Source organism: Amphiprion ocellaris, chromosome 3 (assembly GCF_022539595.1).
Source record: "Amphiprion ocellaris isolate individual 3 ecotype Okinawa chromosome 3, ASM2253959v1, whole genome shotgun sequence".
In the NCBI taxonomy this organism is placed as follows: domain Eukaryota; kingdom Metazoa; phylum Chordata; class Actinopteri; family Pomacentridae; genus Amphiprion; species Amphiprion ocellaris.
Genome location: NC_072768.1, coordinates 34,028,967 through 34,044,413, shown reverse-complemented (window position 1 = coordinate 34,044,413; position 15,447 = coordinate 34,028,967). Strand labels below are relative to the sequence as shown.

The window sequence follows — 15,447 nt, the reverse complement described above, 5'->3', positions numbered from 1 at the left end:
GTTGAATTTCTGGCAAATGTAAATTGAATTCACTCTTGCTTAGTTGAGTTTTTTAGCCACCTAGAGGGAAATATCTGTCTCTTTAGCTGTGTCTGTCTGCTGTTTGGTGCTATCCCAGCTGGTAGTATACAGTAGTTTTCAGAGCATTTTTGTCTTCCTCATATGGTGGAAAACAATGCTATGAGAGTGGTGAGCAAGCCAAAGCAGTAAATTTGCAGCTTGACAGTTCAAAAATGAGCTGAAAGCAGATATAAAGCTCTATAAAGCCAAAGGCAGCTGCAGAATTAAGTGATAATTCTCTTTATGTTTGACCTCTTTTGCATTTTGACCTTGTCATTTGATACTTTATAGCTGCTTTAACAGGAGCGGTGTTCTTCTCACCAACTCTCAAAGAAAATATTATTTTAGTATGTGTATATCTATTACACTATTCCTTTAAATTAAAAACTATCACTTCTTCCTGTGTTAAATATTGTATTTATAGCCATTCTTAATGATGGGACTTTCTTGTTCCAGAGCTGTAAAACTGATTCATGGTAACTGGCAAAACCCTCAACATAAAGGTACAGTGAGCCAGAGTCATATTAACATGTAAGTTAAGGCACTCAAATTTTCTGTGAGATCATCATATTGGAAATCCAAAACATTGAACGAGCTGCAGAAATGAATCCCTTTTCCTTTGGCTTGCACACAGATTGCTAATGATCTTTATCGTGCCTTTTCCTTTTACTGAGTCCCAGTGGCCCAGTAATGTTTATTTCTTGCCACTATGCCAATATAAGATGGTTCAGGAAGAACATATGAAAGAGGATCCTTAAGGGATATGGGGAAAGGAAGTACTATTAGTTGATCAATATGGCCATTTTCAGTTGCAGAAAAACCTCCTGGAAAGACTGAATCCGTCTTTCACTTGGACTGAACGTTACACAGCCGCAGAGGGCGTGAGACGTTTAATGAGTCAATATGCTGAGTCTGCATAGGCTCAGTTATCATTCAAGCAGAGAAACACATGCAAAAAGGTATGAAAGACAGCAATCGAGAGAATCTACAGTGAATTAAATGGCATATTAATTTATGGGAGGATTCTCTGTGCTCTTTAACTACGATCAGTACTGCTGGCTGGGAGGAAAAGTTGCCTAGTCAGGCTATGACAGTCACCTCGAGTGTCTTCGGGTCAGTCGGCCATGTTTTGCATCACATTCCACAGAATGCAACTGAGTCAAAACAGTGACTACATCACAGTTTTATATTCCAACGAGGTATTTGAAATGATTTTTCAATATCTGAAGTTTAAACTTCTTTAAACCTCTAGAGCCCAGCATAGGGCAGGCACTATGATTGCATATTCATTTTTTAAAAACATTTTAAAGCCTTTTTTTGGCTTTATTCAATAGGTAAGTAGAGACAGACAGGAAAGCGTGGAGAAGAGTGGGGAGGACCTGCAGTAAAGGGCTGTGAGCTGTGATTTAAAAAGACTTAGGTCAGTGATGGTGCATGTTGGGGGGGAGCTTGTTTCAGAGCCTGGGTGCAGCTACAGAGAACACCCAGTCACCCCACTGTTTGTATTTCCACCTGAGTCCTTCAAGCAGCCACTGATCGGAAGACCTCAGAGCTCTTTTTTGGTCCTTTAAAGTTTAAAGCTCAGATAAACAAAGTGGAGCAAGACCGTTAAGAGGTTTAAAAACAAAGAATAAAAGTTTATTGCACTTTTAAGCAATTTATTGTACTAATAAAGACATAAGTCAATAGACATTATTAAAACTGGGGATAAAAGGATTATATTGATGTAAAGCAAATAGAAGTACTCCAAAAAAAATTGCACTACAGTATGAAAAAATGTAAGAATATGTCCTAGCGGACTTGCCCAATGGTAGATCTTAAAGCATTAAAGTGATGTCAAGTCACTCATACAGTCAGTTAAGCTCAGATGCAGCTGTTTAAAGTCATACAAGTGTTGCACGAACTCTTCTGGACAGTTTGCCATTCGTTATGTGATTTTGTTGAGTCTGCAAACACTTAAAGTAGCAGCACAACTGGCAAAGTGGACACACCATGTTCTGTGTCTTCCTCTGCACTGACAACTGGACAAACCAACTGCAATCTAAGCCATTAACTGACTGTTGAATTTTCTCCACAGACAATACTGCGCTATTGTGTGCGCTTGGACAAGACGGTTAACGCTCTCCGTGAATCTCTGCGCCGCACATTGTACCACCAGCAGCTCATCGTGTGCACTGTGTGTGCTCGGTGCCAAAGTAATGTGTCTGTAAATGGAGGCATAGCAGCCAAAATCCAAATTAAGTGACCGGGAGCAGACCCAGGGTATCTGTCGCTCCCAAGCACCAGAAGCTTTAAGAAAATCTGGACTTAGGAGGCTGCCAGAGAAACCATCTGTGTGCTGTGGCTGCATAAGCTCCATCAGCTGTGCAGTCACCCTTATCTCTGCACCTCCATCTTAGCTTCAATGTTTGAAAACCAACTGAATGCACAAGCAAACAGTGGATCTCCTCTCTCCGTTACAAAACAAGTACTCCTGAAGCCACATTATCTAATTGCAAATATCGAGTGGATCAGAAGGATCAATTTCCTTAAAGATTGTCAACATTAGTTTCTTGTAAAGTGTCTCTTGCATTTTGTCAAGTAATCTAACAAAGGAAAAAAAGAAACAAACACATTAACAGCTACTGATTAGAATGTTTTAAGAAAATATTCATTTGCATAAAAGCAGCTGATTATATACTGTAAGCGGGAACTTTGTTTATTATTTTCTGTCTGTGAGTGTCTTAAGCACAAGTTATTACACTGAAGGTAACTCCCCCACATTGTTTAAAAAAAACATTTAATAGGTTTATGTTGCAATTATCTGGCATATTTTACTCAGTAAACCAATGTGTAATCAAATTTCGATTTTTGCTGAGAAAATTGTCTTACTCTTGGGATTTCAGTACCTGCTTTGTGTTTGTTTTTATGCCATATAATATATAAACAATATGAATATTGTTTTATAATCTAGACAGACATACAGTCCAAATCATAAGTATTGCATGAGTTGCACAGTTTTTTTTATTCTTCAGGCTCTGCGTTTCAAGCAAATTCAATTTGAGACAAAATAATGGATGCTACATTAAAGTGCCAAGTCTCAGCTTTAATTTGAAGGCGTTTACATCAATATAAAAAGAACTGTGCATGAGATATAGCTCTTTTAGCACGCAATGCCCCATTGCAAGAATTCAGAACTAATTAGATACAGAGTTATTAAGTGTTTCTTGAGCAGGTTTGTGTGGTTTTAGTGTTCGTTAATGCACAAACAGCTCACGCATGACTCCGTGTTGCTATTGAGATGGAGTTGTCTGTCAACATGAGTAGTAAATATGCGACCATGCAAGTAAAGAAAATAATAATGAGGCTTCCAAAACCGAAAACTGATCAGAGAAATAGCAAAGGTAGCTGGACTGCCAAAAGCAACAGCTGGGTACAAAAAGCAGGTGCTTATGGGAAAGCTAGACAATGGCAAAGAACTTGGAAGACTGATTAGTGGAGGACTTAGGGATGAGTGGGAAATTATTTGCACGGGGAAGAAAACTGCATTTATGACTGCACAGACAGTCAAGAAAGGACTCCTGAATGTACTGCTTTAGACAAGAACCACAAAAGATTAAGGCCCTGATATAGAAGGAAACAAAACACATAGAAAGAAATTAAAGGATTTCTGGAATGATGATTTAGGAACAATATATTTGCTCAGATTCAAAATCTTTTTAAATGATGATAAATTTATGCGCCTTGACTTGCAGTACTTGTTTTCACGTTACTTACTATATTTACTGCCATTGTTATGCAGCAAAATACCACAGCAAATTTCGTGTATGTGTAAACTTATTTGGCAATAAAGATGACACTGAGTCATCAGTTTTTCAGGGTGAGGAAGTGGAATATTCTCAACTGGTCTCAAATGATCCTGCAGTTCCATTGCTGAGCAGAAGGGGGCAGCACTTGGACTGCATCACCAGGGACAGCATGTTTAAAGTCTGTGGGACAACGACTTCACACAGTCATTTACTGCAAAAGATTTTCCACAAAATCTAACATTTTGTTCACCTTTGTGATTATTATTATTATCATATTTATATTATTATGTTAACTATTAAAAATTATATAAATATTATTATATTTATAGTCAAATTCAAACTGCTGCTTATTGCTAGAAGTTCCACACAATCTATTTGTCCAATTGATGTTGAACGCACTGTGTGAAAAGTGTTCCATATCTCCCACACTATTCTTTCTATACTGACGTAAACATTCTCAAATAAACACACTATGTAAAATTCTTCTGCTTGCAGTCTCTCAATCAAAACAACAATAAAAGAAGTGATTTGATGACACTACGAAGCAGCAAGGGATCATTGAAAGGCTTAGCTTTACCACGCATGTTCTTAAAAATCATGTTCATGGACAAGTATGTGTATTAAATTTCTACTTATGTTACATTTAGCAATGTATATTGATGTAGTAAAAACTGGTATTTCATAAGTTAAGAATCTAACATATGTAGTTTCATTCAAATGAAACAGCTGCACATTTTAGCAAATGTAAAGGGTTTTTTATTCACTAAATAGTAACATATAAACATTCAGGAAAACATCAGCAGCACATATGGATTAGTTACATATGATACAAACTAGATTGGAGAATATAACGTGAAAAGATACCTACATATGAGGGTAGGTATTTTAAAAAAACAGGGGTTCACACACAACATATTCAGTCAAATGTTTCAGGAAATAAAATTGTATATCTTTTCAGATGCCTATTACTTTTTTGTTGTTTAGTAAATGTAGTAATTTCAGTTCAGTTCTAGGAGGAAAAAGTGAAAACTTAGGGAGTGCTTAATAAATTTCTGCTCAGGAAAATATATAAATAAAACAAGAAAATTTACTGATGAAATTAATCACATAGCCAATGGTGCCATTTGGATTATCATAGTAACGGATGTAGTACCTTAATGGTTAAAAGAGTAGACAGTAGCTTCAAAAAAGTGAGAATGTAGATCTGTCCAAAACTTTTGGGATGTTTCACAATCAGATTATATGTGAGAAACTGTTTCTGTGTTATGTTTACAAAAGGTAAACTAAACATCAACTTCTATGAACTTGGTAATATGACAGCAGGGTATTTTCTGTGAAATTTTGAAATGTACTTACTTAGCCTTGTTTGACATACAATACTTGTATTCCAGGTGCTTCACCGGTTTATGTTTTCAGGTTTGGACCTTCCAAAACAAACTTTTTTTTCTTGATTTACAGTTTAATTGTTTCTTTGAAAAGTTTAGCAAATATGTTAGCTAATGTCATGCTAACGGTTAGCTTACCATTTGATGAGTACACATACAGCTACTGTAGCTAGCGATGTGTGGAGAACGCAGTTCAGCGTGGCCAAATTGGTATGAAAACACTGTTGCTCCTTTACGAGTGAGAAATACAGGAAATAGACTGAAAAAACCAACAGAATAGCTTGCTAGCTTGCTAGTTCGTCGACAAATTGCGTTTCCCAGGTTACAGAGGGTAAAGCTGATGTGACGACATTTATAGGCGACCTCAATAAAACGCACCCTGACAAATTTCTCTGGGTTCGAGCCAAAGTCTGTGATTTGAACATTGCTACAAACATTTGGGATAACTTAAGTACACAAATTCACTAAATATAACAATGGCGACGTCACTTGTAAACATTTAAAGGCAGAAATATAACAACAGATTTACTGAGACTGTGTTTGGTCTGTATAAATTTCCTCCTTTCGCTGCGTCTCATTTTCCCTTGCCTATTCAGTTTTAAATTAATTCAGTAAGATGTTTTCCTCAATTTCCAAACGAATTAATTTTCTAGTTTGAATCATAGACTGTATATAAATTATATACAGTCTATGGTTTGAATGATGGGAACTGTTGCCACCAAAGAGTCTTTAAGGAAAGATGGGTAAACTGCAAACACAGCTAGTTGGAGGATTTGTGCGCACTGAATTGTGGGAAATATGAACTAAAAGGAATGGAGTATTTCAGACAATTCGATGTTTCTATTGAATGTCAGTTCTTTTCACTGTCCTGTTTGGCGGTTTAAGATTTATTCCTGCAATTTTATCGTAATAAATTATGCTTTTGATCGCTCCGTTCAGTTTTCCAGCTCCGTCGTGGAAGCTACTCTCTGTCGATCCATCTTCGCCGCGTATAGGGTCTGACCCGGTTTGCGTCCCGTAGAGCAATCCTCCCCCCTACCGGAGGAGTCCCGTGACATCTGCAGATTATCTTCGACCTGTTATTTCTGGACCGACAGCTCCAAACACCGAGTCTAAAGTCCAAAGATGAGTGGCGGTGCTGCGAATTTCAAAAAGTGCGGCTCGGTGCTGGTAACCGGAGCTAACCGGGGCCTCGGGCTGGAGTTAGTCAAGCGTCTGGCGAGTGGAGGGTTCTCACCGGGCAAGATCATAGCCACGACCCGGAACGCTGCAAAGGCGGAGGTAAGCTAACTCCAATACCTTTACTGTGGCTGCAGTGCTTTAAACGTCTCTTTAATAGAGAAATAACGCAGTTTTGCTCCCGCTGAGTCGACTTAGAAAAGAGGTAGAGATGGTTTAAGGATTTAAATAAAGTTTAATGGCCGCCATTGTTCCCCGACTCAATAATAACCTGATGTGCTTTTGACCCACAGAAACTTCAGGAACTGGCAGAGAAGCATCCAAACATCCACATAGTCACTTTAGGTAAGACCGAAATAAAAAGTGGTTAATGTGGAAGAGCAAGCAATGTATGAAAAGCTTCCAGAAATACAAATTCACATATATATTTTAGCTTTTAAGATACAATAGAACTTTATTAATCCTTGAAGGAGAGTCATGTGCCAGATATTGTTCAGAAACAAAGGAACATGACATGAGAAAATAGAATACAACAGAATAGAAAAACTTTATTGATCCCCAAGAGGAAATTCTGTTGTTACAGCAGCAAGCAGAAAGAATAAAGTGACCACCACGACAAAAGTATACTCCTAGTAGGAAAGTATAAATAGAATGCACCATAAAGTGTCAAATGCTAATAAGAAGAATATATAGTGAATGAGGAAATTAAGCAGCGAAAGAGCTCCAAATAGTGCAACAGAAGCAGAGAAACATATTACTGCAAAAACAACAAAGATGTTACATAACAGAGCTCCGAAAGCGCTCTGACAGCCAGACGCAGAAAAGCAATAAGATATACGTATGATTTATGACTGAAAATTTTTTAAAAATTAAGCAAAAATAAGACTAGAATAGAAAAATAGAAAGTAATGTCGGCAATAACTCTGAGGTAGCAAAATAATAGCATACATGATAATGAAATATTGCGCTTAAAATTGAAATGTTATTCATTATAAAAAAAATCTTGCAAATAAAAAATTTAAAATAATACACATAAAAATATGGCAAATAAAATGTTAAAAAAATAGCACACATCATAAAGAAATGTGGCAAATAAAATGTTGAAAAATAATGCACATTCCAAAGAATTATTGCAAATAAAATTAAGAAAATACACCTGAAGAAATATGGCAAGTGAAAATATAAAAATATTAAACAATGTAAAGAAATGTTTGAAATGAAAAATGAAAAATATTACCCAATATAAATAAATATTGCAAATGAAATTTAACAAATATTACACAATAGGAAGAAATATTGCAAATGCATTTTTTAAAATAATACATAATAAAAGAAATATTGGAAATGAAATTTAAAAGATAATACACATTATGAAGAAATGTTGCAAATATATTTAAAAAAAAATAATACACAGTATAAAGAAATGTGGCAAATAAAACGTTTTTAAAAATGATACACAAAGAAATATTGAAAAATATTTTTTTAAAAACGCATTATTAAGAAATATGGCAAATAAAATAAAAAATAATACACATAAAGAAATATTGCAAATTAAATTTTAAAAATTATATGCATTATAAAGCAATATTGTAATAACATTTAAAAAATAATACACATTCTAATGAAATATGGCAAATGAAATTTAAAAGATAAACACATTTTGAAAAACTATTTCAAATAAAATAGAAATAATGCACAATATAAATATTACAAATATACCAAAAAAGAATACACAAAGAAATATTGCAAATTAATTTTAAAAAATGCACATTCTAAATAAATATGGCAAATATACATTATGAAGAAATATTTGGAATAAAATGTAAAAAATATTATACATTGTACAGAAATATTGCAAATGAAATTGGATGATTGAATATGAAGTTACACACTTTGAAACAGACCATTTTTACATCTATTAAAGAAAAAGATATTGTAAGTCAGATACAGAGAAGCGTCTGATACTTAAATACTAAAAGTAGTCTTCATCACTTGATTTTACACATCCTAATAATGCATGATTTATTCTTTTGTTCTCTATTGTGTCTTTTGTGTGGTTATATATCTGAACTTTCTGCGTATTCAGAATATATTGTCATTAATAAACTGAAGGAAATAAAGCTCCTTCCCTGTCAGAGGCACAGTTGAGTCTGTGAGTGAACATTATAGAATAAAGTTTGAGATAAACAGGAAGTCATTATTTGATTCATTATCCATATGTTGAGCTCTGGCTTGGTTCTATGTGTCTCTGCTTTAGATGTAGTGAACCAGGACAGCATAGAGAAGTGTGCAGCAGACGTGGCCCAGCTGGTGCAAGAAGAAGGTCTGAACTGTCTGATCAACAACGCGGGGATCAACGTGGTGGCCGACTTTCACTCCGTTACTGCAGAGAAGATGATAGAAAACTTCCACACCAATTCTGTGGCTCCTCTAATGATCACAAAGGTAATGCTTTTATAAAATATATTTTGTCCTTTCTGCCAACTTGGGTGTACTGGACCCACTTCTCAGTGGTCAAAAAAAGTTTTGTTTGGAAGCGCTCACTGCACCATAAAGTGAAATAAAAAGTGTAGCAGCCACGTTTGTGCTTTTGTCCATCACCAAGAGCTGCACCCATGAGCGGTTCCTTTCCTGAATGATGGGAACTAACTCAAAATGATGACCTTGAAGGAGAGAAGCAACGAAACTCCATGGGGCTAGGACAGGCTGCATGTCATAAATATTAATGGGAGCTTTGGTTGTGGTGAGCCTCTGAGTGCAGAGCATTGTCCTGCGCTGGTACAAATTCAGGCACTGATCAAAAGCGTGTCAGCAGGCCAGATTCTTGCTGACTCACAGTTTGCTCCCGCTGAAGGACAGTTTCTGTCAGTGCAAGGCCACGCTGCTGCCCAAAGCTCTGCTTCGCTTTGGAAATGAGTGAGTCACACAAAGCAGAAGCTGCCACTCCCCTCTCTTCTACCACTTCATTTACACAGAGGAACTTAAGAAAGCAACACAGAATTGACCAAATTGGAAACAGTTTTAATTATCAATTAATCGATTAATTAATCAAGCTGCTACCACCTCAATAAGCTGTCACTATATTGCACTACCGCCAGTGTACATAGGGCGATTTTTATACATTTTATTATATTTATACTGTATTTTGATCCTTTTTTTCAAAGTGTGGCACTAATACAAAGGTGAAAGAGAAATGTCTTTCTGGTTCGTCTGTATGTTCTGCATATATACAGAGACTGACAATAAAAATCTTCTGTTCTGTTAGGCATTTCCAGTCAATTTTCCAAACTAAAAGAACATATATTTGGTTATTTGTGAATTTTCTGCTTTTCTGTGCATGAGCACACTAGTTATTTTTTGAGTCCTGGACAAGATTAGTCATTTAAAGATGTCACTTTTGTGGAAAATTCTGAGTGTTTTTTTTTTATTTCAGAGAATAAATTACTGATATTCTGAGAAAATAATAAACAGGTGAAACTATTTGGAAAATAATCCCTCATTGCAGCCCTAATTCACGTTAAATATGTCCAGAAACTTCATATCTAACATTTGTGTTGTTGAAAAATGTAGCTCCCTGGAGAACTCAACACTGTGGGTCTACCTGACTTATTTTGTCAAAGAGAAACTTTGTTGACGTTAACCTAATTTAGTTTTTTGTCTTTCTGATTTTCTTCCACTTCATTAGTGAGGATTTCAAAACAAAATAAAAAGATTACCTTAGATAGTGACTGCTCATATTAAGTAGAATTATTAAAGCACACTGGTGCATATGGTGTTAAAACACGGGAGAAAGAGTGTCTGGATTGAATCTGATGGTATTTCAGCATTTGTTAGAGTATTAATCTGCTTAATGATGATCAGTTTCATACAGTTTCACAGAGATAAACACATCATTACGATTTTAAGCAGCGTTACAATTTAACTGCAGCTTGAGATATTGATATATTCCTTGTTTGAAAAATCCATGTCAAATTCACACCATTTCTCTGTGAGATGTACGTTTGGCCACCAGAGGGCAACAGTAACTTTATGTTTCCACACAAACAGTGTGAAATGTGTCCCTCTCAGTGACAAAAGCTTCAGACCTTCTTGAAAATGCAAAACATTAAATATTTAAACAGTTGTCTGTCTAGTTTTGTGCTTTGTTCTGACCTTATTTATTTCTTTTGTTGTTTTCTTATTAAAAACCTTGAATAACTTTTTTAGATCCTCAGTTTTAAAGTGTGATTCTTGTTTTTCTGCCCCTGCCAGGCCTTTCTGCCTCTGCTGAAGCAAGCGGCATCCAGAGGAGCAGCAGCTGGCTCGAAGACTATGGGCATCCAGAGGGCAGCAGTCATTAACATGAGCTCTCTTCTGGGCTCAGTGGAGCTCAACTGGGGCGAGAGGGCCAACAGCTTCAGATGGTATCCCTACAGGACCTCCAAGGTATTGTTCACTGTGGCGTGAAAGCATTGGCTTAAAGGATGATTCAGGTTTGTAATGTGCCTACTGTGGCTCCAAAGGCTGTGCTAATTTTGGCACTTTTCACCGCCGTTGTAGAGATTCAAGGCAAAGGAAGTGGAAAGTGTGAGCTTCCTAAAGTTTTCCTAAAAACCTGACTGTTACGTGAATCATTTTAGAAGTTTGTTTTTGAGTCAGATTTAAAGTAAACACACATATTAAACATCTCCAAGGCTATTTTGCTGGCTGCATCAGGTGTCTTCACCCAGCTGAAAAAATCATCCTACACATACATCCACACATGCCGGTGTGTTTACATACGTGGACAGAATTGTTGGTACCCCTCGGTTAATGGGAGAAAAACCCACAATGGTCACAGATATAATTTGAATCTGACAAAAGTAATAATAAATAAAAATTCTATGAAAATTAACCAATGAAAATCAGACATTGCTTTTGAACCGTGGTTTAACAGAATTATTTTAAAAAATAAACTCATGAAACAGGCCTGATAGTGCCCCTAGAAAAGACTGAAAATAATGTGACCATAGGGACATGTTCAATCAAGGTGTGTCCTCTAATTAGCATCACAGGTGTCTACAAACTTGTAATCAGTCAGTCGGCCTATTTATAGGGTTACAGTAGTCACTGTGCTGTTTGGTGACATGGTGTGTACCACACTAAACATGGACCAGAGGAAGCCAAGGAGAGAGTTGTCTCAGGAGATTAGTAAGAAAATTATAGACAAGCATGTTAAAGGTAAAGGCTATAAGACCATCTCCAAGCAGCTTGATGTTCCTGTGACTACAGTTGTACATATTATTCAGAAATTTAAGATCCATGGGACTGTAGCCAACCTCCCTGGACGTGGCCTCAGGAGGAAAACTGATGACAAATGGAAGAGATGGATAATATGAATGGTAACAAAAGAGCCCAGAACAACCTCTAAAGTTATTAAAGGTGAACTCCAAGGCCAAGGTACATCAGTGCTGAGAGGTGCAGAAGTCTCATTGACAGTTACAGAAATGGTTTGATTGCAGTGATTGCCTCAAAATGTTGTGCAACAAAACATTAAGTTAAGGGTACCATCATTTTTGTTCAGGCCTGTTTCATGAGTTTATTTTTTAAAATAATTCTGTTAAACCACGGTTCAAAAGCAATGCCTGATTTTCATTGGTTAATTTTCATAGAATTTTTATTTATTATTACTTTTGTCAGATTCAAATTATTTCTTTGACCATTGTGGGTTTTTCTTTCATTAACCGAGGGCTACCAACAATTTTGTCCACGTGTGTACATAGGAAAGACTGACTTTCTGGAAACTCCACTGCTAAATTACGCTGTGGAACATTATGAAGATGATCGCAAGTCTTTCAGTTCGACAGGCAAAAGACTAGATACCACTGAAACTCCTGGTATTAGTGCACTTGCTCCACTGCTGCTGACTGAGGAGAAAAAGATTTACCACAAAGACTGGGACCTGTTGACACCAGACTTGGAAGATCTTCATTTTTCCATTAATGAGATTAATCTCAGCTGTGAAACTACAACAAATGCATCTGCAACTTTGATAAACCTTGCCAATTTGGAGATGGCGTTCCATCCATTTATTATCTATACACCGCTTAATCCTCATTAGGGTGGCAGGGGGGCTCGAGTCTATCCCTGCTGACTTGGGGCAAAGGCAGAGGACACCTGGACAGGTCACCAGTCTATCACAGGACCACACAGAGAGACAAACAAACACACTCGCATTCACACGTACGAGCAATTTAGAATCACCAATTACCCTCAGCATGTTCTTGGACTGTGGGAGGAAGCTGGAGTACCCAGAGAAAACCCTCGCATGCACAGGGAGAAATATCCCTTGTCCAGGCCGAACCAGGGATATTCTAGCTGCAAGGTGACGGCGTTCCACCTCCTCAAAATCAACTGGAAGGAAAGACCAAAACTTGTCTGAATTAAATGCTCAGCCCTCTATACCGTAAGTCAAATGCAACAAGAAAAAAGTTTTATATGTTGAATATGTTGTTCTCTAGCAAGAACACATGCTGCCTGACCTGATGCTACATGATTAGATCAGCCATGAAGTCGTCCTTAATGGAGGTCCACAATGCAGTTAGCAAGTTGTCTATTCCAGATAGGAAAGTTTCTGTGTTTACATTTGGTTGGACTTAAAAAGAAACTGTTTAAAGAAATCCTTTTTGGGGGAAATGGCAAGAAGCTTGTGCTCCAAAATACACTGTGCACACTGTTGTCTACAAAGGAGGTACAGAGTGCAAAGTTAGAATGACCTACAGAGCCACAATAGTCACATTATCAACTGAAATTGTCCTTTCATACCAAATAATAAGAAGTAAAAGAGTGTTAAAGGATGTAAGGCAGGTTAACTATACCTTAATGTCAGTATAAAGAGTTCCTGTTTCTCTTCTCAGACTGCCCTCAACATGGTTAGTCGCTGTATGGCCATAGACCTGGAGCCTGATGGGATTCTGTGTATGGTCATTCACCCCGGCTGGGTCCGCACTGACATGGGAGGACCTGAGGTAAGAGGATACTCTGAATCACTCTGTCACAGTTTTTCTGGGGTTCTAAAAATTCTACAGAAAAATTAGGAAACTGACATTCAGAAAACGCTTTGAACTGCAGTGTATCGGCCATGATGTATCTTGCAAATGCTGCAGGCGTCATTGTGGTAAGATGTCTGTGCATGAACAGTTGTGTTTTGCTTCTCTGTTTGTCTCCAGGCTCCACTGAGTCCTGAAGAAAGCATTTCTGCCGTCTTGTCTGTGATCGGAGGGCTCACTGAAAAGGATCACGGGTCATTTCTGAACTTTACAGGGGAGCAGTTGCCATGGTGACCCTGATCATCACAGTGCTGAGTAGGAAGATTATGAGAAGTATTAACTGATCCTAATGGCTGTTCAGTCAGTCCTCATTAACTTTGACTATGCAAACTTGACCGTATCAGTGGTTTAGACGCTTAGTGTTACGCTTTATTCTAGTTCTTTTTACTAGATGATATCTTGTATACAGGGGGGTCCTCGGTTTACGACATCATAGACCTACGGCTTTTCATCGTTAAGTCGGAACTGGTTACGTGGAACTAGTTGGCAAGTGGAGCAGATGAATACGTCGTCACACGCCGCTATAAGACGGATTTGTTTACATTCTCCAGTTGTACCTTGGATTGTGCTACATTCGCTAACTTTTTGCCCTTCATTCTGGCTCCCAAGCGTAAGTCAGACTCTTCTGAATGCATCTCCATGGAAGTGAAATTAGATATAATGAAACACTTGGAACAGGGCGAAACACCGGCGAACATCGATCAAGTTGTAAAAACAGTGCAACATATTGTACCGACCCTCTGTGATGAATGAGTGAGACTTAATCTCCCTCTCTCGTTGTTTATTGAGCCTCCACACAGGCTACTGTGGCCGTAGCTAATGCCAAAATAACTACAAAAACCCTAAAACTTAGCTTCAGAATTAGTCACCGTTCCCAGCTCTCTCTTGCTCGACATACAAGCACGGCACGGAGCAACACACACACACACACACACACACACACACACACACACACACACACACACACACAGAGCAACACACATGCTACTGCTGACTCTCAGCCTATCAGAGGTGAGCTAACCAAACATGGCATGTTCACTGACATTAGGTAAATCTTGAACTGAACAATAAACATTGAAACCTCAACATTCACAACAATATCAGTCCATTACAATTTCTGTTATGTTCTTGTAGAATGACTCACACATGCATAAAAGTTGTTAGTATTCATGAATATTACGAAGAACTGATCATAACGTGATGTACGTAACAGCTTTGTTGACATTTTCACGGGAGTTCTGACTTATGGTAAAAATCAACTTACATCACACCATAGGAACAGAACTCCGACTTAAGTCGAGGACCACCTGTATTTTATCAAAGTAGAACTCAATTATCTGGGAGAAATTACACTTGATTTATTATTAAGAGATGAACTTCAAGTGTTTGTATGTGAATTAATAGGGGGTGCTGTGCAGCTTTTCATCTAGATAATAAACTGTAGCTACAGTGTGCTGTAGCTGAGTCGTGGTAAAATGTAAACATATTATATATAATTGCTATAATGGCACATCAGAGTGTCCCAGCTAAAATTGCAAAGCTGGGTTTTAGAAGGTTTTAGCAGAAAATCACGGACTGTATATAAAGATGGATGATTCATCGCAGTTTCCCCCTACTGTAAAAACTGAAGCCACAATATGATGGAATTGGGCACTAGCATGTTGTAGATGTAGACACTCCTTCAGCTGGAGTCTGGACTGTTTACACTGATTAAAACTCGATGTTTTTTTTTATAGATTAAAAAGATCTTGTTTGTTGTGTAGCTTTCTAGTGACATCTCATCTACTTCCTTCCCATGGATTGGTTGTGCGGGCAGTTTGCTAGCTTTAACATTAGCATTAAAGATCCCATGTGGTGAAAATCTATTTTTATTGTGTTTTGTGGTTTTTATAATAATATTAATAGTAATAAATTTATTTATAAAGCACTTTCAAAGTGCTGTACACAGATAAAAACAGATAAAAACAG

The 15,447-nt window shown here is 37.3% G+C and overlaps 1 protein-coding gene across 1 annotated transcript; it reads left to right on the top strand.

Moving 5' to 3' along the window:
* The first annotated feature begins 6,158 nt into the window (after positions 1 to 6,158).
* si:dkey-12e7.4 (uncharacterized protein LOC558132 homolog) lies at positions 6,159 to 15,344 on the top strand. Its single transcript, XM_055008995.1, has 6 exons — positions 6,159 to 6,514; positions 6,706 to 6,757; positions 8,670 to 8,857; positions 10,664 to 10,837; positions 13,288 to 13,398; positions 13,600 to 15,344. The coding sequence occupies exons 1-6, from the start codon at positions 6,359 to 6,361 to the stop codon at positions 13,711 to 13,713; spliced, it is 795 nt and encodes a 264-aa protein (XP_054864970.1). The 5' UTR covers positions 6,159 to 6,358; the 3' UTR covers positions 13,714 to 15,344.
* Positions 15,345 to 15,447: the final 103 nt, after the last annotated feature.

Bases quoted from the DNA above. Each gene is read 5' to 3' on its own strand.
- si:dkey-12e7.4 (XM_055008995.1), top strand. From the start codon at position 6,359: ATGAGTGGCGGTGCTGCGAATTTCAAAAAGTGCGGCTCGGTGCTGGTA. The intron at 6,515-6,705 runs GTAAGCTAACTC...TTTGACCCACAG, and splicing joins GGAACGCTGCAAAGGCGGAG to AAACTTCAGGAACTGGCAGA. The intron at 8,858-10,663 runs GTAATGCTTTTA...TGCCCCTGCCAG, and splicing joins CTCCTCTAATGATCACAAAG to GCCTTTCTGCCTCTGCTGAA.